Source organism: Tachyglossus aculeatus, chromosome 18 (genome assembly GCF_015852505.1).
Source record: "Tachyglossus aculeatus isolate mTacAcu1 chromosome 18, mTacAcu1.pri, whole genome shotgun sequence".
NCBI classification, from domain to species: Eukaryota; Metazoa; Chordata; class Mammalia; order Monotremata; family Tachyglossidae; genus Tachyglossus; species Tachyglossus aculeatus.
Window position 1 is genome coordinate 37,521,241 of NC_052083.1, and position 27,783 is coordinate 37,549,023.

Here is a 27,783-nt window from a genome sequence, read left to right on the forward strand (position 1 = left end):
AAGCCCCCACCCCCACCCCCCAAATCCCGGCTCCAATAAAAGTTGACAGGAATGTTTGGAAGTTTGGAGGGAGAGAATGTAAGCAGTGAGTCAGCACATCCTGCCCAAGCTTTCAGAGGAGGTTTCAATTACAAACAAATGGCGGGGCCACGCTGATTTTTAACAAGTGCGGGCCGCAGCCTGCGAGAGTGGGGAGCTGTTTACTGATGTGGAAAGCCAGGAAACCTCAGGAAATGGAGCAGAAATCATCCTCCGGCTCTCCTGCGGGATCCCCTTTCTCCCTATCCCTCCCCCTGGCCCCCCCCACCCCGCCCATATGGAGAAGAAGCGTGGCTCAGTGGAAAGAGCCCGGGCTTGGGAGTCAGAGGTCATGGGTTCTAATCCAGGCTCCGCCAATTGTCAGCTGTGTGACCTTGGGCAAGTCACTTAACTTCTCTGTGCCTCAGTTACCTCATCTGTAAAACGGATTAAAACTGTGAGCCCCCCGTGGGACAACCTGATCCCCTTGTAACCTCTCCAGTGCTTAGAACAGTGCTTTGCACAGAGTAAGTGCTTAATAAATGCCATCATTATTATTATTTAGCTTTAATTCTGTTTGTTCTGACGACTTTGACAGCTGTCTCCATGTTTTGTCGTCTGTCTCTCCCTTCTAGACTGTGAGCCCGTCGTTGGTTAGGGACCGTCTCTATATGTTGCCGACTTGGGATTCCCAAACGCTTGGTCCAGTGCTCGGTACACAGTAAGCGCTCAATAAATACGATTGAATGAATAAATGAATGTCCCACATGGGGCTCACAGTCTCATTCCCCATTTTACAGATGAGGTAACTGAAGCATAGTGAAGTGACTTGTCTAAGGTCACATAAGCTAACCTATTCACTGCACAGCATTCTCACCTCCTCTGCCACCGGCTTCTTGCTCATTCCCTCTCTCTGCTTGGAACTCCCTCCCGCTTCAGGCTCACCAGATCACATCTCTCCCCGTCTTCACAACCCTTCTGAAATCTCCTCTCCTCCAGGAGGTCTACCCTGATTCCATTCCCCAACTGTTCCTTCAGCATTCTCGCGCCCACCCGCTCGTAACCTTTCTTTACAGACTTCACATCTCCTATTACCTCATGTCTACACGCCTCTTTCCTTCTTCCTCCCACCTGTCCTTTATTTTCAGGGCCATTTCGGTTGTATTGTACTCTCCCGAGTGCTTAGTACAGTGCTCTGCACCTTGTAAGCGCTCAGTAAACACGACTGATAGCAGGGCACAGAAGAGGCGGCTGTAAAGATCTGTAGGCCAAGGAAGCGGTGTGGCCTAGTGGAAAGCAAGGGCCTGGGAATCAGAGCTTCTAATCCCAGCTCCACCCCTGTGGGACCTTGGGCAGTCCCTTAATTTCTCCGTTCCTGTTACCTCATCTGTAAAATGGGAATTAGGACTGAGAGCCCCACCTGGGACACGGACCGTGTCCAGCACTTAGTACAGTGCGTGGCGCAAAGTAAACACTTAAATACCATCTTAAAAAAGGGTGGAGAGGGGAAAGGGGATGTTGACGGGGAGTGCTAGTTTAGTGGCACCTTATTCGGGGAAGGTGGTTCCCCACTTTCACCCTCACGGTAATAATTGTGATATTTGTTCAGCGCTTACTACGTGCCGGGGTGGATATAAGGAAACCAAGTTGGACACAGGCCCTGTCCCCCGTGGGGCTCACGGTCTCAATCCTCATTTTAGAGATGAGGGAACTGAGGCGCAGAGAAGTGAAGTGACTTGCCCAAGATCACACAGCAGACAAGTGGCAGGGCCTGGATGAGAACCCATGACCTCCCGACTCCCGGGCTCTCCTCCACCACCACTCCCTCCGCCGCCCACCCTCTCCAGGAAGCCGAGAGGTGGGTCCCTCTCTTTCCTCCATCCCAGGTCGGCTGGCCACCATCAGCCCCCTCTCCTCCCCCCGGGGTCAGCACCCGGCAAACCTCCAGAGAAATTCCCGGCCAGAGTCGAGCTGGGAAGAGTCCGCCCAAGGGGAGGGTCCATCTCCGGGCCTTTCCAGCCCCCTGCCCGATCAGCGGCGCGCATCCCAGGGCCCGGTGGGCTGGAGTCTAACCACAGTCATCAGTGCCAGGGAGGTCTAGGCCGGCTTCTGGACCCGCTTTTTGGCTCTTCTCTTGATATGAAAAGGCCTCGAAGTGGGAAAAAAAAATCCGTCCTTTCTCTCCTAACGACTCCGGTCCCCCCACCACAACTGCCATCCCCAGCGGCTCTGTGACCCTGCTGCAGTCAACTCCCTGAGGGGGACATTTGGATAGGTTAGACAGCGTGTGGGCCGGAGAACGGAGTTACCCCCATTGGGACTCGGAGGGAGGGTAGCTGGGAGCCCGAGCTGGGGGACGGCGAGGCGAGCCTCGTGGCCCGGTGGGATCTTGGACGGGAAGACTATTCCCCTCTTATAGATGGGGAAACTGAGGCAGGCAGGGATGCTGAAGTCCTGCCGCGAGCAGGGTTGGATGCGGGACCAGTTTGGGGAGATTTAGACGTCCTGGTTAGGAGCTCGCTGTTTGGCTACGAGGGCTTCTGAAGCGTTAAAAGTGGAATTTTTACTGAAAGAAATACACGCAATTGCCAGATAACTGAATACTCAAAATTTTGGCTTTTCTCTTCCTGCCGCAAGCAGGGTTGGATGCGGGACCAGTTTGGGGAGATTTAGACGTCCTGGTTAGGAGCTCGCTGTTTGGCTACGTGGGCTTCTGAAGCGTTAAAAGTGGAATTTTTACTGAAAGAAATACACGCAATTGCCAGATAACTGCATACTCAAAATTTTGGCTTTTTTCTTGTTAACAGAAACTTTGGCTAGTTCACGCTGGAGGTTCTTCCCCGGTTTGGCGTGGGAACTTGTGAAAGTAAGCGGGATGACAAACACCGGGGTTTAGTGGATAGAGCCCGGGCCTGGGAATCACAGAAGGACCTTCGTTCCAAACCTGGCTCCGCTGCTTTGCTGGGTTACCTTGGGCAAGTGACTTTACTGTGCCTCAGTTGCCTCATCTGTAAAATAGGGATGAAGACTGCGAGCCCCATGTGGGACACAGACCGTGTCCAACCCGATTAGCTTGTATCTACACCATGGCTTCGTACCATGCCTGGCACATAGTAAGTGCTTAATACCATTAAAAAAAAAGCAAGCACCCCCTGCCAAAAACCCACTTTCTCTTGGCAGCTCCAGCAGGGTGGGATTTTAACCGTCTCCCTTTGAGCCTGGAGCTGTGAGAGGCCTCCTGAAGCTTCTTTCTGGCCCAGGGAGAGGGTCAAATGAGGGCCCGGCCCACCAGATTTCCGTCCGAATAATAACGATGGTAATTGTGGTATTTGTTGAGTGCTTACTATGTGCCAGGCACTGTACTAAGTGCTGAGGTAGGTACTTGTACTTCCCAAGCGCTTAGCTCTGCCACAGTAAGCGCTCAATAAATACGATTGATTGATTGATTGATATAAGACATTGGGTTGGACATAGTCCCAGCCCAACATAGGACTCAGAGTCTTCATCCCCCTTTTCCAGATGAGGTAGCTGAGGCCCAGGGAGAAGAGGCGATTTGCCCAAGATTACATAGCGGACAAGCAGCGGAGCCAGGATTAAAACCCAGGGCCTCCAACTCCCAGCAACAGGCTCTATCCACTAGGCCACACTGCTTCTCACTCAAATCCCCTCTTAACCCTTAAGCTCATTGTGGGAAAGTGTCTGTTTTGTTCTATTGTACTCTCCCAAGGGCTTAGTACAGTGCATACAGTAAGCACTCAATAAATACGACTGAATGAAAGACATTCATTATCTGCCCTGGGGGATGGGACTAGGATTGGGTGGGGGGTCAGAGGGAGAGGCCCCCAATCACCCTGGGGGTTTCTTGCCCAGCTTCTCTGCTGCAGAAATGACCAAAATAGTCTGTGGGATCCAGGACTTATTGGCCTAATAATAATAATAATAATGCTGTTTGTTAAGCGCTTACTATGTGCAAAGCACTTTTCTAAGCACTGGGGGGATACAAGGTGATCAGGTTGTCCCACGTGGGGCTCACAGTCTTAATCCCCATTTTCCAGATGAGGGAAGTGAGGCCCAGAGAAGTGAAGTGGCTTGCCCGAAGTCACACAGCTGACAGTTGGCGGAGCGCCGGGATTTGAACCCACAACCTCTGACTCCCAATCCCGGGCTCTTTCCGCCGAGCCACGCTGCTTCTTGTGGCCTGGAGGTGGGGGGTCTGTGTCTCCATAGCAACGTCTCCCCCTTGGAGCAGGGGCAGACGGGGCCCACCTAGGCTTGCTCCCAGTCTCTGCCCCCACTTACCTGCTTGGGACAGAAGGTGGGAGGCGGAGGCTGCCGGAGGAGACCCCCCACCCCGTCCCCCGGCCGACCACCCAGCTGGATCTGGGAGGGAGGGAAGGCAGGGCTCCCCCGGCCCCGTCACCGCCCTGCCAGCCCCCCCTCGGCTGCAGTCCTCCCAAGTTTCCCCAGCTGCGGCCGGCGGCGAGGAGGAGGAGAAGGTTTGAATTATGAACAGGCCCGGGACCACCCAGGTTGCTAGGCCTCTGTGGCTGGGCCCCGCCCGGCTCCCCCTCCCAGCCCCCCTGATCCCCCCAACCGCCTGGCGCGGTCTGCCGGTGGCCAGCCAGCCAGCCAGCCAGCCAGCACACAAATTACTCAGAGCCTGTGTTCTGCCCGCCAAGCTGGGAGGGCCCAGGCGCCAACGTCGGCCCGGCCCGGCCGCCCTCCGCCAGGACTGGGGGCACACGGGGGATGAAGGGAGGACATCGGGGACGGGGTCCAAGCCCTGACCCCCTCAGACCCCCTGCCCCAAGGTGGCACGGCCCCCCACCCTCGGCCCTGCGGAGGAAAGGAAACCCCAGCTGGGTCACGACCCCAAGCTGGAGGTCCGGGGGAGCCGTTTTGCTGAGGTGTCCTCCCCCTAATAACTGAGGGGAGGGGGATGGGAGAAGAAGCCCCCATCCAACAACTCCCGTCCCCAAACCACGGGCTAGGCCCCAGGTACCCGCTAAAGCCCAGCCTAGAGAACATAGAAAAGCAGAACTAAAAACTTGGCGTTCCCCTTCCCTGCCTTCACAGAAAAGTCACAGCCTTCTGCCTCAGACTCAGATAATAATAATAATAAGGATGGCATTTATTAAGCACTTACTATGTACAAGGCACTGTTCTAAGCGCTGGGGAGGCTACAAGATGATCAGGTTGTTCCACGGCCGGGGGGGGCGGGGGGACAGCTCACAGTCTTCATCCCCATTTTACGGATGAGGTCACTGAGGCCCAGAGAAGTTGTGACTTGCCCAAAGTCACACAGCTGACAACTGGCGGAGCTGGGATTTGAACCCATGACCTCTGACTCCAAAGCCCTCTAAAAAGCTTCTCTAAAAAAACCCTCCGGATTTGGCTGACTTGGTGAGAAGCAGCGTGGCTCAGTGGAAAGAGCCCGGGCTTGGGAGCCAGAGGTCATGGGTTCTAATCCCTGCTCCGCCACTTGTCAGCTGGGTGACTTTGAGCAAGTCACTTCACTTCTCTGGGCCTCAGTTCCCCCATCTGTAAAATGGGGATGAAGACTGTGAGCTCCACGTGGGACAACCTCATTACCTTGTATCTCCCCCAGCGCTTGGAACAGTGCTTGGCACATAGTAAGTGCTTAACAAATACCAACATTATTATTATTATTTTTATTGCTGTTGAGATTCCCCCTTGGCTTGCTGCTGCTGCCATCTTGTGGCCAATGCAGTACTCTGCAGCCCTTTTTCTCAGAGGAGACAGAAGCCAGAAGGGAAGGAGGACCATGAGAGGAAAGTTAATAATAATAATAATTGCATTTATAAAGCGCTTACTATGTGCAAAGCACTGTTCTAAGCGCTGGGGAGGTTACAAGGTGATCAGGTTGTCCCACCGGGGGGGGGGGCTCACAGCCTTAATCCCCATTTTACAGATGCGGTAACTGAGGCACAAAAAAGTGAAGTGACTTGCCCAAAGTCACCCAGCTGACAATTTGCGGAGCCGGGATTTGAACCCCTGACCTCTGACTCCAAAGCCCGGGCTCTTCCCCCTGAGTCACGCTGCTTCTGGCCTTATTTTACTTTGGTTTTGGTTTCTAGGAGACCCCACTCTTAGAAGTGCCCGATTCCCCCGGACGGAGCTCCCATCCTGTACCTCCACGACGACAGAGCTGAGTCTCAGAGGGATGAACTAAAAAGACACCGAGACAGGGCCGACAGCAGCGGCAGACAGCCCCTCTACGCTACCACCTGAGCAAGCAGGTGAGCAAACCCTATCGTGGCCGACCTAAAGCAGGGGTGGGCGGAAAGAACTCACTGGGAGCCAGGAGGTAGGAAAGGGGAGGGAACAGATGCCTCCTTCCCCTCTCAGCTTGGCCACAGCTCTGGGAGGGAAGTGGCCAAAATCCATGAGCCCTCTTCAGGTAGAGGGTCACGGGGCTAAGGAAAAGGGGGAAATGTGAGCCCACTGTTGGGTAGGGACTGTCTCTATATGTTGCCAACTTGTATTTCCCAAGCACTTTGTACAGTGCTCTGCACACAGTAAGCGCTCAATAAATACGATTGATAATGATGGGAAATGGTCCAGGTATTTGAGCAGTCTGGCTTGAAGGGCCCTCAGCCCAACACGAGTGGTTCTGGGCCGGGGCTAGGGGGTGGCCACCTGTGGTCTCAGGAGTCTCGGGCACGTTGGGATGTCCGGGACCCGAAGCCCAAAGGACACCAGGCCTGGTAGCCGTGGCCCGAGAAGGCCCTTCCCGGTGGGATCGGTCACATCCCAGGCTGCATCTCCCGCTGTCCCCCACTCCCCACCCCTGGGGATGCAGGACTCCCCATTGGCAGGACGGGAAACCCGGGATCACTGGAGAGGCCCAACCCGGCCCTGCGCTTCCTGGACATTCTGGGTGCAGGTCACGGGCAGAAAGGCAAGGGAACGGAGCAGGCAGGCCTGGCCCGAGGTTTATTGGGGCCGGGATGCAGCCCGGCCCGGGGAGCCGCAGGCCGGACGGCCTCACTCTTCCCAGGGGCTCATGTCCGTGTCGATGGCTACGCAGTTGTAAGCAGCGTAGCGCAGTTTCTCCTCACACACTTTGGCGCTGCAAAGACAGGAGCGTGGGTAAGGCAGGGGACGGCGATGGAGCTGGGCCAGGAGCCAGGGCCACCGCCTGTCCTCCTGTTGGCCCATCCTCCACGTCCTGTCTTCCTCCCCTTAGGGGACCAAGGAGACACCCTATGGGCCTAATCTTCTGTCCCCCGGGGCCCCCAGCCTCTCCTGCTGTCCCTCAGATCTCCCTCTTCCGCTCCGGCCCACTGCCACGACTACTAGTAATAATAATGATGGCATTTATTAAGCGCTTACTACGTGCAAACCACCGTTCTAAGCGCTGGGGAGGTTACAAGGTGATCAGGTTGTCCCATGGGGGGGCTCACAGTCTTAGTCCCCATTTCACAGATGAGGTCACTGAGGCACAGAGGAGTGAAGTGACTTGCCCATGGGGGGCTCACAGTCTTAGTCCCCATTTTACAGATGAGGTCACTGAGGCACAGAGGAGTGAAGTGACTCGCCCAAAGTCACACAGCTGACAACTGGCGGAGCTAGCAGCGAGCCCGGGCCTGGGTTCTAATCCACCTGTCTGCTGTGTGACCTTGGGCAAGTCACTTCACTTCTCTGGGCCTCAGTTTCCCTCATTAGCAAAATGGGGATTGGGAGTGTGAGCTCCGTGTGGGACGGGAACTGCATCCGACATATTTAACTTGAGCCTGCTCAGCGCTTAACACATAATAAGCACCTAACGGTACCGTAATTATCGTCGGTAGTGTTACTCCTGCCTCGCAGCTCAGGCCTGTGGCTTCTGGGTCCCCTCTGAGCCGATTGTGGTCTTTGTTTTTAATCTATCTTCCTCTCTAGATTAGAAGCCCCTAAAGGGTGGCCGTCCGGAGGCCTGCTCAGTGAACACTTGCTGACTAGTCTAGATGGGGAAACTGGGCCCGAACGAGGCAGGACTGGGGCTCAGGACCCAGGCGTCCTGCTTCCCAGCCGCAGCTGACGCTCCTGCCGGATCCCCTGGGAGCACACTCACCTGACGTAGTGGGGCAGGAAAAGTGTGCTGGAGCAGGTGGATGACTCGGGCAAGGCATCAGTGGTTTCTGAGCTGTAGGGTTGGAGGAGGAAGAGGAGGAGGGGGCGGGTCGGTGAGCGGACAGACCCTCCCCAAGGACCGGGGCGAGGCCTGACTCGGGACCCCAATCTCTGAAACCAAAACGGGGAGGGAACGACCAGGGGCGTGGGCCCGGGAGACGTGGCCCCCCACCACCAGAGACCTTCCCGTCTCCGGTCCTCGTCCCCCGGGGGCGGGCGGGCGGGCGGTCACTCACCCCAGCTTGTCCGGGTAAACGTAGATGCGGGCAGGCAGCCGGCTGCGGCCGGTGACGAAGCGCAGGAAGCGGCTACGGTCCTCTGGGGAGGGGGGAGGCGACGGGAGAGGAGGGAGGATGGGGACCCCAGTCAGCGGGGGAGAGACGACGGGAGGGGAGACATTGGGGTGGGGAGGGCGCGGTCTCTCCGTCTCCCCTCCTGCTCCGGGGCAGAGATGCCCCCCGCCTGCTCAGACCCTCAGGACCACCTCCCCGCCCGCCCAAGGACAGCCCTGGCAAGTCACGGCTCTGCCCCCCAGCCCTCCTGGCTCTCCCTCCCCACTCACCATTGGTGAAGTTGTTGAGAGCTTCCCAGAAATACTGCACCCGGGTGTCCGACGGCTCGAAGTCCTCGAAACGAGCTGGGGGTGGGGGGGCGGGGAAGGAGGGCCACCTCCTCAAGGGTCCTACTGTCCCCTGGGGAAGCTCACTGGTCCCGTCTCGGCCCCTCCCCGGTCCACCCCACCTCCAGGTCAACCGATCGATCGATGGTATTTATTAATAAAAATACTACTTAATAATAATAATGGTACTGGTTAAGTGCTTCCTCTGTGCCAAGCACTGCTCTAAGAGCCGGAGTAGATACAAGGTATCTTGGGGGGCTCACGGTCTTCGTCCCCATTTTACGGATGAGGTCACTGAGGCACGGGGAGGTTAAAGTGACTTGCCCCAAGTCACGCGGCGGAGCCGGGACTGGAACCCACGACCTCTGGCCCCCAAACCCGTGTGCTCTTTCCGCTAAACTGCGCTGCTTGAGCGCTTACCGGGTGCAGGACGCTTGGGCGAGTCCGATACTCACTGAGCTTCTTGAGGGCCTCCACGGTGACCTCGGGGTCCCCGCACACCTTCTTCTCCAGTTCCTGCCACGTCAGGAGGTCTAGCACAGCCTGGGGCACCACCTTCAGCAGGCCCGCCTGCATGGCCGCCACCTGCGGGGCAGGGGCCGGGCTAGAGCCGAGCCAGGCGGCCGAGGGAGACCGTCCCCGCCCCGTCGCCGCACTGCGGGCCCAGAGGGTGGGCGGTAATAATAATAATAATAATAGGGATGGTATTTGCTAAGCGCTTACTATGTGCAAAGCACCGTTCTAGGCGCTGGGGAGGTTACAAGGTGATCAGGTTGTCCCAACAGGGGCTCACAGTCTTCATCCCCATTTTCCAGATGAGGTCACTGAGGCCCAGAGAAGTGACTTGCCCAACTGAGTGTTGGCGGAGCCGAAATTCGAACCCATGACCTCTGACTCCGGAGCCCAGGCTCTTTCCACTGAGCCAAGCTGCTTCTCTTAGACTGTGAGCCCACTGTCGGGTAGGGACTGTCTCTATATGTTGCCAACTTGTACTTCCCAAGCGCTTAGTACAGTGCTCTGCACACAGTAAGCGCTCAATAAATACGATTGATTGATTGATTGGTTAGTGTTATTTTGTACTCCCAAGTGCTTAGTAGAGAAGAGAACCAGTGTGGCTCAGTGGAAAGAGCACGGGCTTTGGAGTCAGAGGTCGTGGGTTCAAATCCCTTCTAGACTGCGAACCTGTTGTTGGGAAGGGACCGTCTCTATATGTTGCCGACTTGTACTTCCCAAGCGCTTAGTACAGTGCTCCGCACACAGTAAGCGCTCAATACGATTGAATGAATGAATGAATGAATGAAATCCCAGCTCCGCCACTTAGCTGTGTGACTTTGGGCAAGTCACTTGACTTCTCCGGGCCTCAGTTCCCTCATCTGGAAAATGGGGATGAAGACTGGGAGCCCCCCGTGGGACAACCTGATCACCCTGTATCCCCCCCCCAGCGCTTAAAACAGTGCTTGGCACGTAGTAAGCGCTTACTAAATGCTATCGCGTTATTATTATTAGTACAGTGCTGGGCGCCTAGTACGCGCTCCTGAGGACAGAACGAAGGCATACCTGGTCCTTGCTCTCCTCCAGCCGGGCCTTCTGCACCAGGCGGCTGAAGCGGCCGCGGTCCTCGTAGCGCACGGCCAAGCCGCCGCCCCCGGGCTGCAGTTCCACCACCCGCTGGTCGCTCAGCACCGTGGTGTAGGTCAGCTCTTTCCCGAACTTGAAGTCGAACGTGTCTCTGTCCATCACCTCCATCACCTCCAGCAGCTTCACCTGGCGCGGGGGACGGGGCGGCGGGGCGGCTGGAGGAGGGGACGGGGCGGCAGGGAGACGGGGTCCCACCCCCACGCTTCCCCGGGCGCTTACCAGCACAGAGTCCACGGCCGGGAAGTCCTTGTTCCAGCTCACCTCCTCCCCGGCGAGCTGCTTCCACACGATACCCGGGAGGGCCAAGACCTGGGGGCGTTGGCGGACGGGGGCCAGGGCGTTAGCCGCTCCCGGGCGCCCACCACCCGTTCCTCACTTCGTGGGGCAGAGGGGAGAGCGACGGGGTCCCCGTCCCTCTGGTCTCCCTCCGTAGAGACAATCTGGGGGGCGGGGGGCCTCCCTCATCATTCTTTTAGACTGTGAGCCCACTGTTGGGTAGGGACTGTCTCTATATGTTGCCAATTTGTACTTCCCAAGCGCTTAGTACAGTGCTCTGCACATAGTAAGCCCTCAATAAATACGATTGATGATGACGATCATTCACCAGGAACTCCTTGCCCCTCAGGGCGGCTCCCATCAGCTGGCCGATCCACTCGTACTTGGCGAAGTCGCAGCAGGAGGGGTTGGGCACGTACATGTCCCGGGCCTCCCCGGTGCCGTTGCCCTGGGCCCAGGAGACGGGAGGAGTCCGGTCAGGGCCGGGCCAGGCCGGGGAGCACCCCAGCCTGGGGGGGCGAATGCCCCGAGGTGCCCCCCGCACCCACCCCCGGGAGGGCCAGGGCGCCAGAAGCGTTACCTGGTTGGCCGTCCGGACGAAGAAGGGCAGGGGCACGGGGGTGTCGGCCGAGCTGGGGCACAGCTCCTCGGACATGTCGGCCAGGCTGTCCCGGAAGCCCCCGCCTGCAATCGCAGTGATGCCCGTCTCCGGGGTCTTCCCCGACCCGCCGCTCCGGGGCAGCCCGGCCGGACCGCGGCCTCCGACCGAGGATGTCCGAGGGGCGGGAAGCCGGCCGGGGCTCCCGCGGGTGGGATGGGGAAGGACAAAGGGCCCCTCTCTAAATAACAATAACTGTGGTATTTCTTAAGTGATTACTGTGTGCCAGACACTGGACTAAGTGCTGGGGCGGATACAGGCAAATCGGGAGGGACGCGATCCCTGTCCTACGCGGGGCTCGCAGTCACGATCCCCATTTTTACAGACGAGGGAAGTGGAGCCCAGAGAAGCAGAGTGACTCGCCCCAGGTCACCCAGCAGACAAGTGGCGGAGTCGGGATTAGGACCCGGGTCTTTCCAACTCCCAGGTCCGGGCTCTAGCCACCGGGCCATGCTGCTTTTCTATGTTGCCAACTTGTACTTCCCAAGTGCTTAGTACAGTGCTCTGCACACAGTAAGCACTCAATAAATACGATTGATTGATTGATTGTACTTCCCAAGTGCTTAGTACAGTGCTCTGCACACAGTAAGCGCTCAATAAATACGACTGAATGAACTGAATGAATAAACTCTGGTCTGACCCCCCCGGAGGGCAGGAAGCAGGGCCCAGGGGGCTGGGCAGGGCTCACCTTGGTCAATGATCCCCTCAGCAATGAATTTACACTCCCACCATTGGTCATAGCGCAGCGGCCACCTGCAGAGGGGAGAGGGGCAGGAAGGGGACAGTGGCTGGTTGTAGATCCCCCGGCCCCGCCTCAGCCCCGGGCCCGCCTGCCGGTCCGTCAATGCCCCCAATTGCCGCCCCCCGGCAGAAGATGCCAGCGGAGGCCCTCTCGGGGAGCTGGCACAACGCTCCGGCTCCGTCAAGCGACGATAGCTGTCAAGCGCTCACCGGGTGCAAAGCGCCGTGCCCAAGCGCTTGGCAGAGTATGATATGATTCATTCATCCCCCTCTCCATCCCTTCCCCACAGCACCTGTATATATGTTTGTACATATTTATCACTCTATTTATTTTACTTGTACATATCTATTCTATTTATTTTATTTTGTTAATATGTTTGATTTTGTTCCCTGTCTCCCCCTTCTAGACTGTGAGCCCACTGTTGGGTAGGGACTGTCTCTATATGTTGCCAACCTGTACTTCCCAAGCGCTTAGTACAGTGCTCTGCACACAGTTAGCGCTCAATAAATACGATTGATTGATTGATTCATTCATTCAATCATATTTATTGAGTGCTTTACTCTGTGCAGGCAAAAACTACTCACCCTGGGCTTCAAGGCTGTCCATCCCCTCGCCCCCTCCTACCTCACCTCCCTTCTGTCCTTCTCCAGCCCAGCCCGCACCCTCCGCTCCTCTGCCGCTAATCTCCTCACCGGGCCTCATTCTCGCCCGTCCCGCCGTCGACCCCCGGCCCACGTCCTCCCCCTGGCCCAAAATGCCCTCCCTCTGCCCATCCGCCAAGCTCGCTCTCTTCCTCCCTTCAAGGCCCTACTGAGAGCTCACCTCCTCCAGGAGGCCTTCCCACACTGAGCCCCTTCTTCCTCTCCCCCTCCTCCCCCTCCCCACACCACCTGTATATACGTATATATGTTTGTACGGATTTATTACTCTAGTTTATTTGTACATATTTATTCTATTTATTTTATTTTGTTAATATGTTTTGTTTTGTTGTCTGTCTCCCCCTTCTAGACTGCCAGCCCGCTGTCGGGTAGGGACCGTCTCTCGATGTTGCCGACTTGGACATCCCAAGCACTTAGTCCAGTGCTCTGCACACAGTAAGTGCTCAATAAATATGATTGAATGAATGAATGAATGCAGAGCACTGTACTAAGCGCTTGGGAAGTCCAAGTTGGCAACATATAGAGACGGTCCCTACCCAACAGCGGGCTCACAGTCTCGGTAGTCTACGCTAGACGTGGCAGCCAGGATGCCCTGCCCTCAAGGAGCTTGTGGTCCTCCTCCCCCCGGGCCAGAGACCCCCAGGAACAGCCCGGTTCCTCCCGCTGCCCCGTCCCCAAAGGGCGCCTTCCTCACCGGTAATCCAGAGGCTTCTCGTATTTGTCCGACGGCTTGAGGCCCTCGTATACCTGCAGCGGGATGGGGGTTGGGTAGGGACCGTCTCTATATGTTGCCAACTTGTACTTCCCAAGCGCTTAGTCCAGCGCTCTGCACACAGGAAGCGCTCAATAAGTACGACTGAATGAATGAAATGAATGAGTTACAGCCCCACCGGCCTGCCCGCTGGTTTTTGTTTTCATACGGTATTTATTAAGTGCTAACTCTGTGTCAAATGCTATTCCCAGCGCCGGGGTTAGGTAAAAGTTAATTAGGTCAGGCAGCATGGGGCTTACAGTCTAAGTAAGCAGCAGGAGAAGCAGTGTGGCTCAGGGGAAAGAGCCCGGGCTCGGGAGTCGGAGGTCATGGGTTCGACTCCCGGCTCCGCCGCTTGTCAGCTGTGTGACTCTGGGCAAGTCACTTCTCTGGGCCTCAGTGACCTCATCTGTAAAATGGGGATTAAGATTGTGAGCCCCCCATGGGACAACCTGATCACCTTGTATCCTCCCCAGTGCTTAGAACGGTGCTTTGCACATAGTAAGCGCTTAACAAATACCAAAATTGTTACCATTAAGTAGAAGGGAGAAGGGGGAATCGCCGTTTTACGGTTGAGGTACGAGAGGACCCGAGAAGTTATGTCATCAATCGTATTTATTGAGCGCTTACTGTGTGCAGAGCACTGTACTAAGCACTTGGGAAGTCCCAGTTGGCAACATATAGAGACAGTCCCGACCCAACAGTGGGCTCACAGTCTAAAAGGGGGAGACAGAGAACAAATCCAAACATACTAACAAAATAGAATAGATATGTACAAGTAAAATAAATAAATAGAGTAACAAATACGTGACTTGCCCAAGGTTACACAGCAAGCGATGGGCAGGGCCGGGGTTAGGACCCGGGTCCTTCCGCCGCCCGGGCCCGGGCTCTATCCACTGTGCCACGCTGCTGCCCGGGGAAGGGAGGGGAGGGAGAGGCGGTGGTGGTACCTGAGTGAAGACGGCGTTCTTGCAGGTGGGGTCGCGGGCGGGGCAGTCCCGGTGCTCCATGGCGTGGCGCCGGTTAATGTAGAGGCGGGGCATGAAGCTGGGCTTGCCGCTCTCCGAGTCCTTCAGGCACTGGGCCACCAGGGCCGGGCGCCTCCGCGACAGCAGCAGGAACTGCTTCACCCGCTGCACGGCCCGAGGGAGGCCCGTCAGCGGAGGACCCCTCGGCGGGCACCCCCCGCCCCCCGGCCCCCTCGCCCCCGCCGCCCTCACCTTGATCTGGTTGAAGGTGCCCAGGGTGTGGTCCCAAGCGGGCACCAGGTGATAGAGGACGCTGTCCAGGACCTTCACGAACCTGGTGGGGCGATCCGGCAAGGTGGGCCCGGCTCCCTCCCGGCAGGCGGCCCCCGGTGACCGCCCCCGTCGCCCCCCCCCCCCACCCTGGCACCTCTGCAGCAGGATGGCCCGGCGGTAGAGGACGTCGGGCGCCGTGCCCTCCAGGCGCGGGTAGCGCACCATATTGGCGGGCTGGAACATATCCACGCTCAGCCCCAGGTCCCGCTGCCGCGACGATTTGATCTTCACGCCACGCAGCCGCACGTCAATCCCGTCATCTGGGGAGGAGGCCGTGGGGAGGGGCCCTCCTTAACCTCCCTGCCCCCCGCCCGACGGGGGCCCTGCCCACCGGAGCCCCTGGGGACCCCCAGGGATCCTCAACACCTCAAAAGCAATCAATCAATGGTACTGAGCGCAGAACGTTGGACTAGGCACGTGGGAGAGTACAATACAACCGGGTCGGCGGACACGTTCCCTGCCCACGACGAGCTTCCAGTCTAGAGCGGAGAGGGAGATGAATTATGGACGTACAATCGTCGTATGGGGTGTGGGGGGAGAGCGGCGGGGCCCGTGAGCTGGGCATCCCCTCCCCGCCATCTCTCCCGATCCCCCACCTCGGCACTCCACAATCCGGATCTCGATTATGGGCAGGTGGGCGGTCATGTCCTCCAGCACACACACGTCCCCAATCAGGCTCCTGGGTGGGGAACGGAAAGTGGCACACCGAGTTTGGACCGGGCTTCTCAATCAATCAATCAATCAGTCATATTTATTGAGCGCTTACTGTGTGCAGAACACTGTACTAAGCGCTTGGGAAGTACAAGTTGGCAACATATAGAGATATATCTATTCTTTTTATTTTATTTTGTTAGTATGTTTGGTTTTGTTCTCTGTCTCCCCCTTTTAGACTGTGAGCCCACTGTTGGGTAGGGACCGTCTCTGTATGTTGCCAACTTGTACCTCCCAAGTGCTTAGTACAGTGCTCTGCACACAGTAAGCGCTCAATAAATACGACTGAATGAATGAATATAGAGACGGTCACTACCCAACAGTGGGCTCCCGTGCCGTGCCCCCTCCAGACAGATCGATCCCCACCTCCTCCGTCGGCCAGATCAGACCCCTACTGTCAAAGCTCCCCACTCATTCATTCATTTATTCAATCGTATTTATTGAGTGCTTACTGTGTGCAGAGCACTGGACTAAGCGCTTGGGATGTCCAAGTCGGCAACAGCTAGAGACGGTCCCTACCCACCAACGGGCTCACAGTCTAAGAGGGGGAGACAGACGCCAAAACAAAACACGTGGACTGGTGGCAAGTCGTTGGAACAAACAGAATTACAGCTAAATGCACATCATTAACAAAAGAAATGGAATAGTAAATATGTACAAGTAAAATAGAGTGATAAATCTGTACAGACATATATCCGGGTGCTGTGGGGAGGGGAAGGAGGTAGGGCAGGAGGGGATGGGGAGGAGGAGAGGAAAAAGGGGGCTCAGTCTGGGCCCACCTCCTCCACAAAGCCTTCCCCGATTCCCCACGCCCTCCCTTAGTGTTTGGATTTTTAACCCATCAGCACTTCCCTACATCATCATCATCATCATCATCAATCGTATTTATTGAGCGCTTACTATGTGCAGAGCACTGTACTAAGCGCTTGGGAACTACATATTGGGGGATATCTGTCCATTCGGCTAACTCATCCCAATACACGTGTCCCGACTGTTGTATGACTATCTCCTTCCTCCTCCCACTCTTCGTCAATCGTTTCTCTCTCTATCTCGTCCACACCCCTGGAAACTCCCCGAGGGCAGAGAATACTTGTCTTGCTCCTGTTGTACTCTCCCACGTGCTCAATAATAATAATAATAATAATGATGGTATTTATTAAACGCTTACTATGTGCCAAGCACTGTTCTTGGGGATACAAGGTGATCAGGTTGTCCTGCTTGGGCCTCTCAGTCTTAATCCCCATTTTCCAGATGAGGTCACTGAGGCCCAGAGAAGTGAAGTGACTTGCCCCAAGTCAGCTGAACGAGTGGCAGAGCCGGGATTAGAACCCATGACCTCTGACTCCCAAGCCCGGGCTCTTTCCACTGAGCCACGCTACAGCGCTTCCCATGGGAAGCTAATAAAGGTGAACTAGTCGATAACACTTCTGTGAGGTGCCGACATCACTTTCCCCATTTTACAGATGAGGAAACCGAGGCCTAGAGCGGTCACAGAGCGGAGGCGGTGGCAGAGCCGGGGCTAGAAGCCGAGTTTTCTGACTCCTGGACCGGCGCTGGAGTTCACAGCGTCCTTTCAATCCATCCATCAATCAGTAGTATTCATTGAGCACCTCCGGTGCGCACAGCGTTATACTGAGTGACCGGGGGAGTACAACGGAACTAGTAGACGTGATCGCTGCCCTCAGAGCAACTTGCCACCGTCTAGTGGGGTGGGGTGGGTTGAATTTCGGAGACACGCCAGGCTCAGGCCCCTCCAGTCTCCCCTCCGTCCCCCCCCCCGCCTCCTCTCGGGCCCTCCGTCCCCGCGCTCACTCGTCGACGCCGACGTCGCTCAGCTTCTTGAGGTTGTCCCCTTCGCCCCCGTACACCACCACACGCTTGGGCATGAAGTTATCGTCTGTGGTGTCCACGGTCAGCAGCAGCTTTCTGGGGGCGGGGGGGGGGGGGGACCGGCCTGAGAGCCGGCCCCCACGGGAGGAGCGAGGCCAAGGACCGACCCGCCCTCCGTCCCCTCTCCCCGGGGGCCCACGGCCGGCTTACTTGACGATGGTGCCCTTCTTCATGGTGAGGCGGACCCAGTGCTGGCACTGGGACCCATCGCTTTCCCAGTAGGTGTCGGGATTGCCGTCGGTCAGGCAGGAGACGTTGAAGTCCTCCTGGCCGTGGCGAGGGCGAGGCAGAGGGGCGCGGCCCGGTCAGGCCAGCGGGGCAACGGGCAGCGAGGCCCCGGTCCCAACGGAGCTGCCCGGCCCGAACCCACCCCCATTCCCACCCCTGGGAGAAAAGGCCTCGGAGCAGCGTGGGACGAGCGCAGGCCTGGGTTCGAATCCCGACTCTGCCAGCCACCCGCTGGGTAACCTGGGGCAAGTCGCTTTGCTTTCTGGGCCTACCTGTACATATCTATTCTATTTATTTTATTTTGTTAGTATGTTTGGTTTTGTTCTCTGTCTCCCCCTTTTTTAGACTGTGAGCCCACTGTTGGGTAGGGACTGTCTCTACACGTTGCCAACTTGTACTTCCCAAGCGCTTAGTCCAGTGCTCTGCACACAGTAAGCGCTCAGTAAATACGATTGATTGATTGATTTGGTTTCCTCATCTGAAAAAAGGGGATCCGGTGCCAGCTCTTCCTCCTACTCAGACTGGGAGCCCGTTGTCGGGTAGCGACCGTCTCTATATGTTGCCGACTTGTACTTCCCAAGCGCTCAGTACAGTGCTCTGCACACAGTAAGCGCTCAGTAAATACGACTGATTGAATGAATGAATGAATGAATGAATGAATGGAGGGAGACTCACAGGAGATGGGGCCTGTGTCCAACCTGATTATCTTTTACCCACCCCAGTGCTTAGCACACAAGTGCTTAATAAGGGCTGGGCCACCCAAGAAATAACAGCAGCACATTTCATCACATGTGCCATGCAGTGTAATATAACGATAAATAATAATAATAATGGCATTTATTATAATAATAATAATAATAATGATGGCATTTATTAAGCGCTTACTATGTGCAAAGCACTGTTCTAGGCGCTGGGGAGGTTACGAGGTGATCAGGTTGTCCCACGGGGGGCTCACTGTTGGGTAGGGACCGTCTCTATGTGTTGCCAACTTGTACTTCCCAAGCGCTTAGTACAGTGCTCTGCACACAGTAAGCGCTCAATAAATACGATTGATTGATTAATTAACAACAATAACAGTGATAACGATGGGCCAGCGAGGGCCGGGGAAGAGAGGGAGCCAGGGAGCGTTTCTGGACTTTCCTGAGGGTTTGGTCCAGTTCATAGCAGCCAGCGGGCGCTCAATAAACTCCTTTACTACCACCAGAGCCACGGCCTTGGCAAGCTAGAAGGTAGCAGACCCCCTAATTCAGATTCCCGACCTCAGCCGGGACCCTCGGCCTGCAGAGCAGGGATGTACATCTGTGGGGCTGCCTCCTGGAGGGTTGGGGGGCCGGGGGGGGCCCTTCCCGTGCCCAAGAGCTGGGCCGCTCTTCCCGAATCGGTCCTATTTATTGAGTACTCACTCAAGGGGCATCCCGGAAGCCAGCCCCCCACCTCCCTCCCGAGTGCTGGAGATGGGACTCCTCCCACCCCCCCACAACTCCATTTTAACATCCTCCCTCCCGGGGAACGGGAGCCATGCGGTAGGACGACAATGCCCCCCGTAACCACCCGGGCGGACGGGCTGGGCCACCCAAGAAATAACAGAAGCACATTTCATCACGTGCAGTGTAATATAATAATAACGGCATTTATCAAGTGCTTACTTCTAAGTGCTGGGGAGGTTACAAGGCGATCAGGCTGTCCCACGGGGGGCTCACAGTCTTCATCCCCATTTTACATTTGAGGTAACTGAGGCGCGGAGAAGTGAAGCAACTTGCCCAAAGTCCCACAGCTGACAAGTGGCGGAGTCGGCATTTGAACCCATGACCTCCGACTCCAAAGCCCGGGCTCCTTCCACTGAGCCACACTGCTTCTCTGCTATATCCATCAATCGTATTTATTGAGCGCTTACTGTGTGCAGAGCACTGTACTAAGCGCTTGGGAAGCACAAGTTGGCAACACATAGAGACGGTCCCTACCCAACAGTGGGCTCACAGTCTATATAATACGTATATTATATAATATAATATAATGCAATATAATATAATACCACGTATGAAACCTCTCTCTCGGAAACCTAGAGAGAGTAGAACGGGTCCGTGGGCGGGGGTCTCCTGCCCCTCCCCTCGGCCCCCGAGCCGTCGCGAGTCCCGGAGGACCGGGGGCTCGGATCCGACCCCCAGAACCGAGGTGGGGAGAGGCCGGGCGTTTAAATTTGTACTTCCCAAGCGCTTAGTACAGTGCTCTGCACATAGTAAGCGCCAATAAATACGACTGATTGATTAAATGGACGATCCCAGACGTAAAAAGGCGTCCGGTACCGTCCCGGCGCCGGACCGGGCACGGAGCGCCTACCGTGTAGGAGGAGACGTCGATGCTCTCCACGTACTGCTTGACGCTGCCCAGGTTCTCGTCCTCCTTGCCCACGTGGTCGTACAGGAAGTGCACCAGGTCCTCGTCGCACTCGTAGGTCCACGTTGGGGGCACGAATCTGTCCCGGTGCCAAGTGACAGTCGGCACGGGGGCACGCGGTCCGGGCCCCGCCGCCCGGCGGGTCTCGGTCGGATGCCCGTCCCAATTACCCCGCCCCGGCCCAATAACCAGAGGGCCCCATCGGCCCCCAGGCCCCCAGTACCGGAGCCTCTGCACGGCCTCGGTGTCCTCCTCCATCACTCTGGGCTGGGCGCCGAGCCGCAGGGAGTAGGTCAGATCCACCACTTGCTCCCACCTGAAGGCCCACAACAGGGGGGTCGGGGGGGGATGTCAATCCATCGGAGCGATTTAATGACGGTCGCGCTACTTGTCAAGCGCTTACTATGGGCCAGCAGCCCCGGTGGGCTCAGCGAGCCGGAGTAGGCGTAAAGCCCCCGTTTTACGGATGAGGCAACTGAGGCACGGAGAAGCGACTTGCCCAAGGAGCCGGGATTAGAACCCAGAGTCTCTGATTCCCAGGCCCGGGCTCTTGCACCTAGGACAGGCGGCTTCTCTTTACTGAGTACTTACCGCGGGCAGGGCGCTCTACTAAAACGCCACCGAGTTGGTAGACACGTTCCCGGCCCACAGTGAGTTTACAGGCTAGTGGGGAAGAGAGGAGAAACTGTGTGGCTCAATGGAAAAGAGCCCGGGCTTTGGAGTCAGAGGTCATGGGTTCAAATTCTGGCACCGCCAATTGTCAGCTGTGTGACTTTGGGCAAGTCACTTCACTTCTCTCTGCCTCAGTTCCCTCATCTGTAAAATGGGGATTAAGACCGTGAGCCCCCCGTGGGACAACCTGATCACCTTGTAACCTCCCCAGCGCTTAGAACAGTGCTTTGCACATAGTGAGCGCTTAATAAATGCCATCGTTATTATTATTATTAGTGGATGAAGCACGAGCCTCGGAGCCAGGAGGGCCCGAGTTCTAATCCTGACTCCACCACAGGTCTGCTGTGTGACCCTGGGCAAGATACTTCACTTCTCTAGGCCTCAATTACCTCATCTACAAAACGGGGATAAGAGTGCGAGCCCCACGTGGGACAGGGACTGAGTCCAACCTGCTATGGGGACTGAATCTGCCTCAGCGCTTAGGGCAGTGTTTGGCCCGTAGTAAGCGCTTAACGAGGACCTCGATAACAATAATAATAATAACAACGGTATCTGTTAAGCGCTTACTACGGGACAAGCACTGTTCTAAGCACTGGGGTAGATACAAGATAATTGGGCTGTCCCACACTGGACTCGCAGTCTTAATCCCCATTTTACAGATGAAGGAACTGAGGCCCAGTGAAGTGACTTGACCACCTTATACAATATATATACATATATACTTTTAGACTGTGAGCCCACTGTTGGGTAGGGACTGTCTCTATGTGTTGCCAACTTGTACTTCCCAAGCGCTTAGCACAGTGCTCTGCACACAGTAAGCGCTCAATAAATACAATTGATGATGATGATGATACTATATACTATATATAGAGTATGCTATATTATATATATAAATAATATAACATATATAGTACATATATACATTATATTACACAACATACATATATATATGTATACATAGAATATAGATAATTTATAATCCCACTTCAGACACTTTCTTTCCTCTAGACTCTCAGCTTATTGTGGGCAGGGAACGTGTCTGCTTATTGCTGTACTCTAATAATGATAATGGCATTTATTAGTAATAATAATAATGATAGCATTTATTAAGCGCTTACTGTGTGCCAAGCACCGTTCTAAGCGCTGGGGAGGATACAAGGCGATCAGGTTGTCCCACGGGGGAGGGGCTCCCAGTCTTCACCCCCATTTTCCAGATGAGGTCACTGAGGCCCAGAGAAGTGACTTGCCCAAGGTCACAGAGCAGACAAGTGGCAGAGCCGGGACTCAACCAGTAAGCGCTCAATAAGAATGATTGAATAATATAGGATTTAGAGAAGTGCCCACCGCCACCCCGATGGTCCGCACCCCTCCAGGACCCGGCATCCCCATCCCAGGACGGGCCCGGGCGAGGCACCTGACGATGGGTTTGTAGTCCAGGCCGAAGAGCTGCTGCTGACGCTGTACCCGGTCTGCCGAGGCGACGGGCACCAGCCGGTCCCCGCCCTCATTGTGCTTACACACCAGAAGCCAGCCCTCCTCCAGCTGGCACCCGCTCTGCTGCTGCTGGACCTGGTGCTCCTTCAGCTGCTCCTGGGGGTAAGGGAGACAAGGGGGGGGACTCTCAGCGACCCCCGCCCCGGGGACAGCCTGGCTGACTCCCTCCCGGCCCTTGAGGAGGAAGGTCACCTCGGGGCGGCACTGTGTGGGTCAATCAATCAGTCGTATTTATTGAGCGCTTATTGTGTGCAGAGCACTGGACTAAGCGCTTGGGAAGTACAAGTTGGCAACGTCTAGAGACGGTCCCTACCCAACAGTGGGCTCACAGTCTAGAAGGGGGAGACAGAGAACAAAACCAAACATACTAACAAAATAAAATAAATAGAATAGAATAGTGTGGTTTGGCCATGCCTCCCGTTTCCTAGTTAGGAGGCGGGCCCCGGGACCGGCTGTCAGGGCGCTCATCCTATCCCGACTGGAAGACCACATCAGCCCCCTCTCTGTCTCTCCCCACTTCAATCCGTACTTCATGCCGCTGCCCGGATCATCTTTGTCTAGAAACGCTCTGGGCACGTTACTCCCCTCCTCAAAAATCTCCAGTGGCTACCAATTAACCTACGCATCAGGCAGAAACCCCTCACCCTGGGCTTCCAGGCTGTCCATCCCCTGGCCCCCTCCTACCTCACCTCCCTTCTCTCCTTCGCCCGCCCAGCCCGCACCCTCCGCTCCTCTGCTGCCAGTAACCTCCTTACTGGGCCTCCTTCTCGCCCTCTACCCCGGCCCACAATAATAATAATAATAATAATGGCATTTATTAAGCACTTACTATGTGCAAAGCACTGTTTTAAGCGCTGGAATGCCCTCCCTCCGCCCATCCGCCAAGCTAGCTCTCTTCCTCCCTTCAAAGCCCTACTGAGAGCTCACCTCCTCCAAGAGGCCTTCCCACCCTGAGCCCCCTTTTTCCTCTCCTCCACCCTACCTCCTTCCCCTCCCCACAGCACTTGTATGTATTTGTACAGATTTATTACTCTATTTATTTTACTTGTACATATTTACTATTCTATTTATTTTAATGATGTGCATTTAGCTTTATTTCTATTTGTACATATTTACTATTCTATTCATTTTGTTAGTGATGTGCATTTAGCTTTAATTTTATTTGTTCCGACGACTTGCCACCTGTCCACACGTTTTGTTTTGTCGTCTGTCTCCCCCTTCTAGACTGTGAGCCCGTTGTTGGGTAGGGGCCGTCTCTATCTGTTGCCGACTTGGACTTCCCAAGCGCTTAGTCCAGTGCTCTGCACAGAGTAGGCACTCAATAAATACGATTGAATGAATGAATGTATTTGTACAAATTTCTTACTCTATTTCACTTGTACATATTTACTATTCTATTAATTTTGTTAATGATGTGCATTTAGCTTTATTTCTATTTGCACTTGTACATATTTACTATTCTGTTCATTTTGTTAATGATGTGCATTTAGCTTTAATTCTATTTGTTCCGACGACTTGCCACCTGTCCACGTGTTTTGTTTTGTCGTCCGTCTCCCCCTCCTAGACTGTGAGCCCGTTGTGGGGTAGGGACCGTCTCTATCTGCTGCCGACTTGGACTTCCCAGGCGCTTAGTCCAGTGCTCTGCGCACAGTAGGCGCTCAATAAATACGATTGAATGAATGATTGTTGTGTGTCTCCCCCTTCTAGACTGTGAGCCCGTCGTTGGGCTCCGCCACTTGTCAGCCGTGTGACTTTGGGCAAGTCGCTTCACTTCTCCGGGCCTCATCTGGAAAATGGGGATGAAGACTGTGATGATGATGGCATTTGTTAAGCGCTTACTATGTGCAAAGCACTGCTCTAAGCGCTGGGCCCCCTGTGCGGCCAACTGATCACCTTGTAACCTCCCCGGCGCTTAGAACAGTGCCCTGCACATAATAGGCACTTAATAAATGCCATCATTAGTATTATTATTATAGGGACCGTCTCTGTTGCCGACTTGGACTTCCCAAGCGCTCAGTGCAGTGCTCTGCACCCAGTAAGTGCTCACTAAATGGGATTGAGTAAGTGAGTGAGTGAACGGACTGGTGTGGCTCAGTGGAAAAGAGCCCGGGCTTTGGAGTCAGAGGTCATGGGTTCAAATCCCGGCTCTGCCAATTGTCAGCTGAGTGACTTTGGGCAAGTCACTTCCCTGGGACTCAGTTACCTCATCTGTTAAGTGGAGTTGAAGACTGTAATCAATCAATCAATCATATTTATTGAGCGCTTACTATGTGCAGAGCACTGTACTAAGCACCTGATCACCCTGTAACCTCCTTGGGGCTTTGAACAGTGCTTGGCACACAGTAAGTGCTTAATAAATGCTATCATTATCATTATTATTATTATTATTATTATTATTATTGGGACTGTATCTGTTGCAAACTTGGACTTCCCAAGTGCTCAGTGCAGTGCTCTGCACACAGTAAGCACTCACTAAATAGGATTGAGTGAGTAAGCGAGCAAGCAGACTGGTGGGCGTTATACCTGGGTGAGTAAGCGCTCACTAAATAGGATTGAGTGAGTGAGTGAGTGAATGAGTGAGCAGACTGGTAGGCGTTATACCTGGGTGAGTAAGCGCTCACTAAATAGGATTGAGTGAGGATGTGAGCGGACTGGTGGGTGTATCCCAGCTCCACCAATTGTCAGCTGTGTGACCTTGGGCAAGTCACTTCACTTCTCTGGGCCTCAGTTCCCTCCTCTGTCAAATGGGGATAAAGACTGTGAGCCCCCCCCCCCCCCACCGTGGGACAACCTGATCACCTTGGAACCTCCCCAGCGCTTAGCACATAGTAAGCGCTTAACAAATACCACCATTAGTATAATTACTTCACGTCTCTGGGCCTCACTTCCCTCCTCTGTCAATTGGGGATGAAGACTGTGAGCCCCCCGTGGGCCCACCTCATCACCTTGGAACCTCCCCTTCTCCGGGCCTCAGTTCCCTCATCTGTCAAATGGGGATGAAGACTGTGAGCCCCCCACCGTGGGACCGCCTCATCACCCTATAACCTCCCCAGTGCTTAGAACGGTGCTTGGCACACAGTAAGCGCTTAACAAATGCCATCATCAGTATTATTACTTCACGTCTCTGGGCCTCAGTTCCCCCATCTGTCAAATGGGGATGAAGACTGTGCGCCCCCCCGTGGGCCCACTTCATCACCTTGTAACCTCCCCTTCTCTGGGCCTCAGTTCCCCCATCTGTCAAATGGGGATGAAGACTGTGCGCACCCCCCCCCCCCGCCCTTGTGGGCCTGCCTCACCACCCTGTACCCTCCCCAGCGCTTAGAACGGTGCTTGGCACCTAGTAAGCGCTTAACAAATGCCATCATTAGTATTATTACTTCACGTCTCTGGGCCTCAGTTCCCTCATCTGTCAAATGGGGATGAAGACTCTGCACACACACACACACACACACACCCCCGCCGTGGGCGCACCTCATCACCCTCCCCAGCGCTTAGAACGGTGCTTGGCACATAGTAAGCGCTTAATAAATGCCATCATTAGTATTATTACTTCACTTTTCTGGGCCTCAGTTCCCCCCTCTGTCAAATGGGGATGAAGACCGTGCGCCCCCCGTGGGCCCACCTCATCACCTTGGAACCTCCCCTTCTCCGGGCCTCAGTTCCCCCATCTGTCAAATGGGGATGAAGACTGTGCGCGCCCCCCCCCCCCCGTGGGCCCGCCTCCTCACCCTCCCCAGCGCTTAGCACGGTGCTCGGCACCTAGTAAGCGCTGGCCCACGAAAGGCGGTGATTAGGGTGGTTCTTACTGTACCCGTGTGATCCTGACCCAGAGGCCGTGGTTGTTGCAGAGCTCCTCCCCGGTGGCCCTGAGGCAGGCCCCGCGCCGGACCTCGATGGAGGCGGAGGGCTGCCCGGAGGAGGAGGCGGAGGGCTGCCCGGAGGAGGAGGAGGCGGAGGCGGAGGGGGGCTGCCCGGCGGCGTCGGGGTGGTCCCAGACGTGCAGGCGGAGCGGGGGGTCCCTGGCGAGCTTGTAGCGGACCTCCCGGGCCACGAAGGCCAGCGCCCCGGGCAGCGCCTCCCCGACGCTCAGGCACCGCGACGCCTCCCGCACCAACCGCACGCGCCCCAGCACCTGCCGCGGACACGCCAACTCCCAACCCGCGCCCGCCATGACGCCGAAACACCACCCGGGGGCGCACGGGGGCACAACCCGGGGGCACCGCCCGCCCCTCCGGACCCCTAGTGACCCCACCGACCGCGCACGCGCACCCCCTCCGCCCGGCCCGTATTTACCGCACCGAGCGCACCCGCTTCCCCCGCGCACGCGCACCCCCTCGGCCCGCCCCGGCCGTACTTACCGCACCAAGCGCACACGCTTCCCCGCGCACGCGCACCACCTCGGCCCGTATTTACCGCACCACGCGCAACCACTTCTTCGGCGCACGCGCACCCCCTCCGCCCGGCCCGTATTTACCGCACAGAGCGCACCTGCTTCCCCGCGCACGCGCACCCCTTCGGCCCGTATTTACCGCACCACGCGCATCCCCTTCCCCGCGCACCACCTCGGCCCGTATTTACCGCACCGAGCGCACTCGCTTCCCCCTTCCCCGCGCACCACTTCGGCCCGTATTTACCGCACCGAGCGCACCCACTTCCCCCGCGCACGCGCACCACCTCGGCCCGTATTTACCGCACCGAGCGCACCCGCTTCCCCCGCGCACGCGCACCACTTCGGCCCGTATTTACCGCACCGAGCGCACCCGCTTCCCCCGCGCACGCGCACCACCTCGGCCCGTATTTACCGCACCACGCGCACCCACTTCCCCGCGCACGCGCACCCCCTCCGCCCGTAAAGCCCCGCGGGAGCCGCCCCAGCCCGTATTTACCGCACCACGCGCACACGCTTCCCCGGCGCACGCGCACCCTCCCCGCCCTCCCGACCCGGCCGTAATACCCCGAGGGAGCCGCCCCCGGACCGTATTTACCGCAGCATGCGCACCCGCTTCCTCGGCGCACGCGCACCCCCTCCGCCCGTATCCCGGCTCCGCCACTGGTCAGCTGTGTGACTTTGGGCAAGTCACTTAACCTCTCTGGGCCTCAGTTTCCTCATCTGTAAAATGAGGATGAAGACTGTGAGCCCCACGTGGGACAACCTTGATTACCTTGTGGGACAACCTTGATTACCTTGTATCCCCCCCCCCCCAGCGCTTAGAGCAGTGCTTGGCACATAGTAAGCGCTTAACAAATACCAACATCATTATTATTATTACCGCACCACGCGCATCACTTCGGCCCGCCCCGGCCTTATTTACCGCACCACTGCTTGGCACATAGTAAGGGAAGGAGGAAGACTGTGACCCCCCTGTGGGACATCCTGATCACCTTGTAACCTCCCCAGCACTTAGAACGGTGCTTTGCACATGGTAAGCACTTAATAAATGCTATTATTATTATTATTATTTGTTTGCTAGGCACTTACCACGTGCCAGGCACCATTCTAAGAGCTGGGGTGGAAACCAGCAAATTGGGTTGGACCCTCTCCCTACCCCACGTGGGGCTCACAGTCTCCATCCCCATTTTACAGATGAGGGAACTG

At 56.1% G+C, this 27,783-nt stretch overlaps 1 protein-coding gene across 1 annotated transcript; it reads right to left on the bottom strand.

Annotated features, from left to right (window-relative positions):
* Positions 1-6,515: 6,515 nt before the first annotated feature.
* Positions 6,516-26,388, bottom strand: HECTD3 (HECT domain E3 ubiquitin protein ligase 3). Its single transcript, XM_038759943.1, has 21 exons — positions 25,999-26,388; positions 22,108-22,283; positions 20,245-20,337; positions 19,965-20,100; positions 17,550-17,665; positions 17,322-17,435; positions 15,395-15,477; positions 14,893-15,058; positions 14,718-14,799; positions 14,448-14,630; positions 13,441-13,493; positions 12,034-12,098; positions 11,268-11,371; positions 11,016-11,135; positions 10,631-10,720; positions 10,331-10,537; positions 9,229-9,358; positions 8,717-8,791; positions 8,391-8,472; positions 8,096-8,167; positions 6,516-7,111 (listed from the first exon to the last, which is right to left on the bottom strand). The coding sequence occupies exons 1-21, from the start codon at positions 26,356-26,358 to the stop codon at positions 7,027-7,029; spliced, it is 2,592 nt and encodes an 863-aa protein (XP_038615871.1). The 5' UTR covers positions 26,359-26,388; the 3' UTR covers positions 6,516-7,026.
* Positions 26,389-27,783: the final 1,395 nt, after the last annotated feature.

Coding starts and splice junctions, on each gene's coding strand:
- HECTD3 (XM_038759943.1), bottom strand. CDS start 26,358: ATGGCGGGCGCGGGTTGGGAGTTGGCGTGTCCGCGGCAGGTGCTGGGG. Junction 22,284..25,998: donor TCTGGGTCAGGATCACACGG/GTACAGTAAGAA, acceptor CCTTACCCCCAG/GAGCAGCTGAAGGAGCACCA. Junction 8,168..8,390: donor GTTTACCCGGACAAGCTGGG/GTGAGTGACCGC, acceptor CCAACCCTACAG/CTCAGAAACCACTGATGCCT.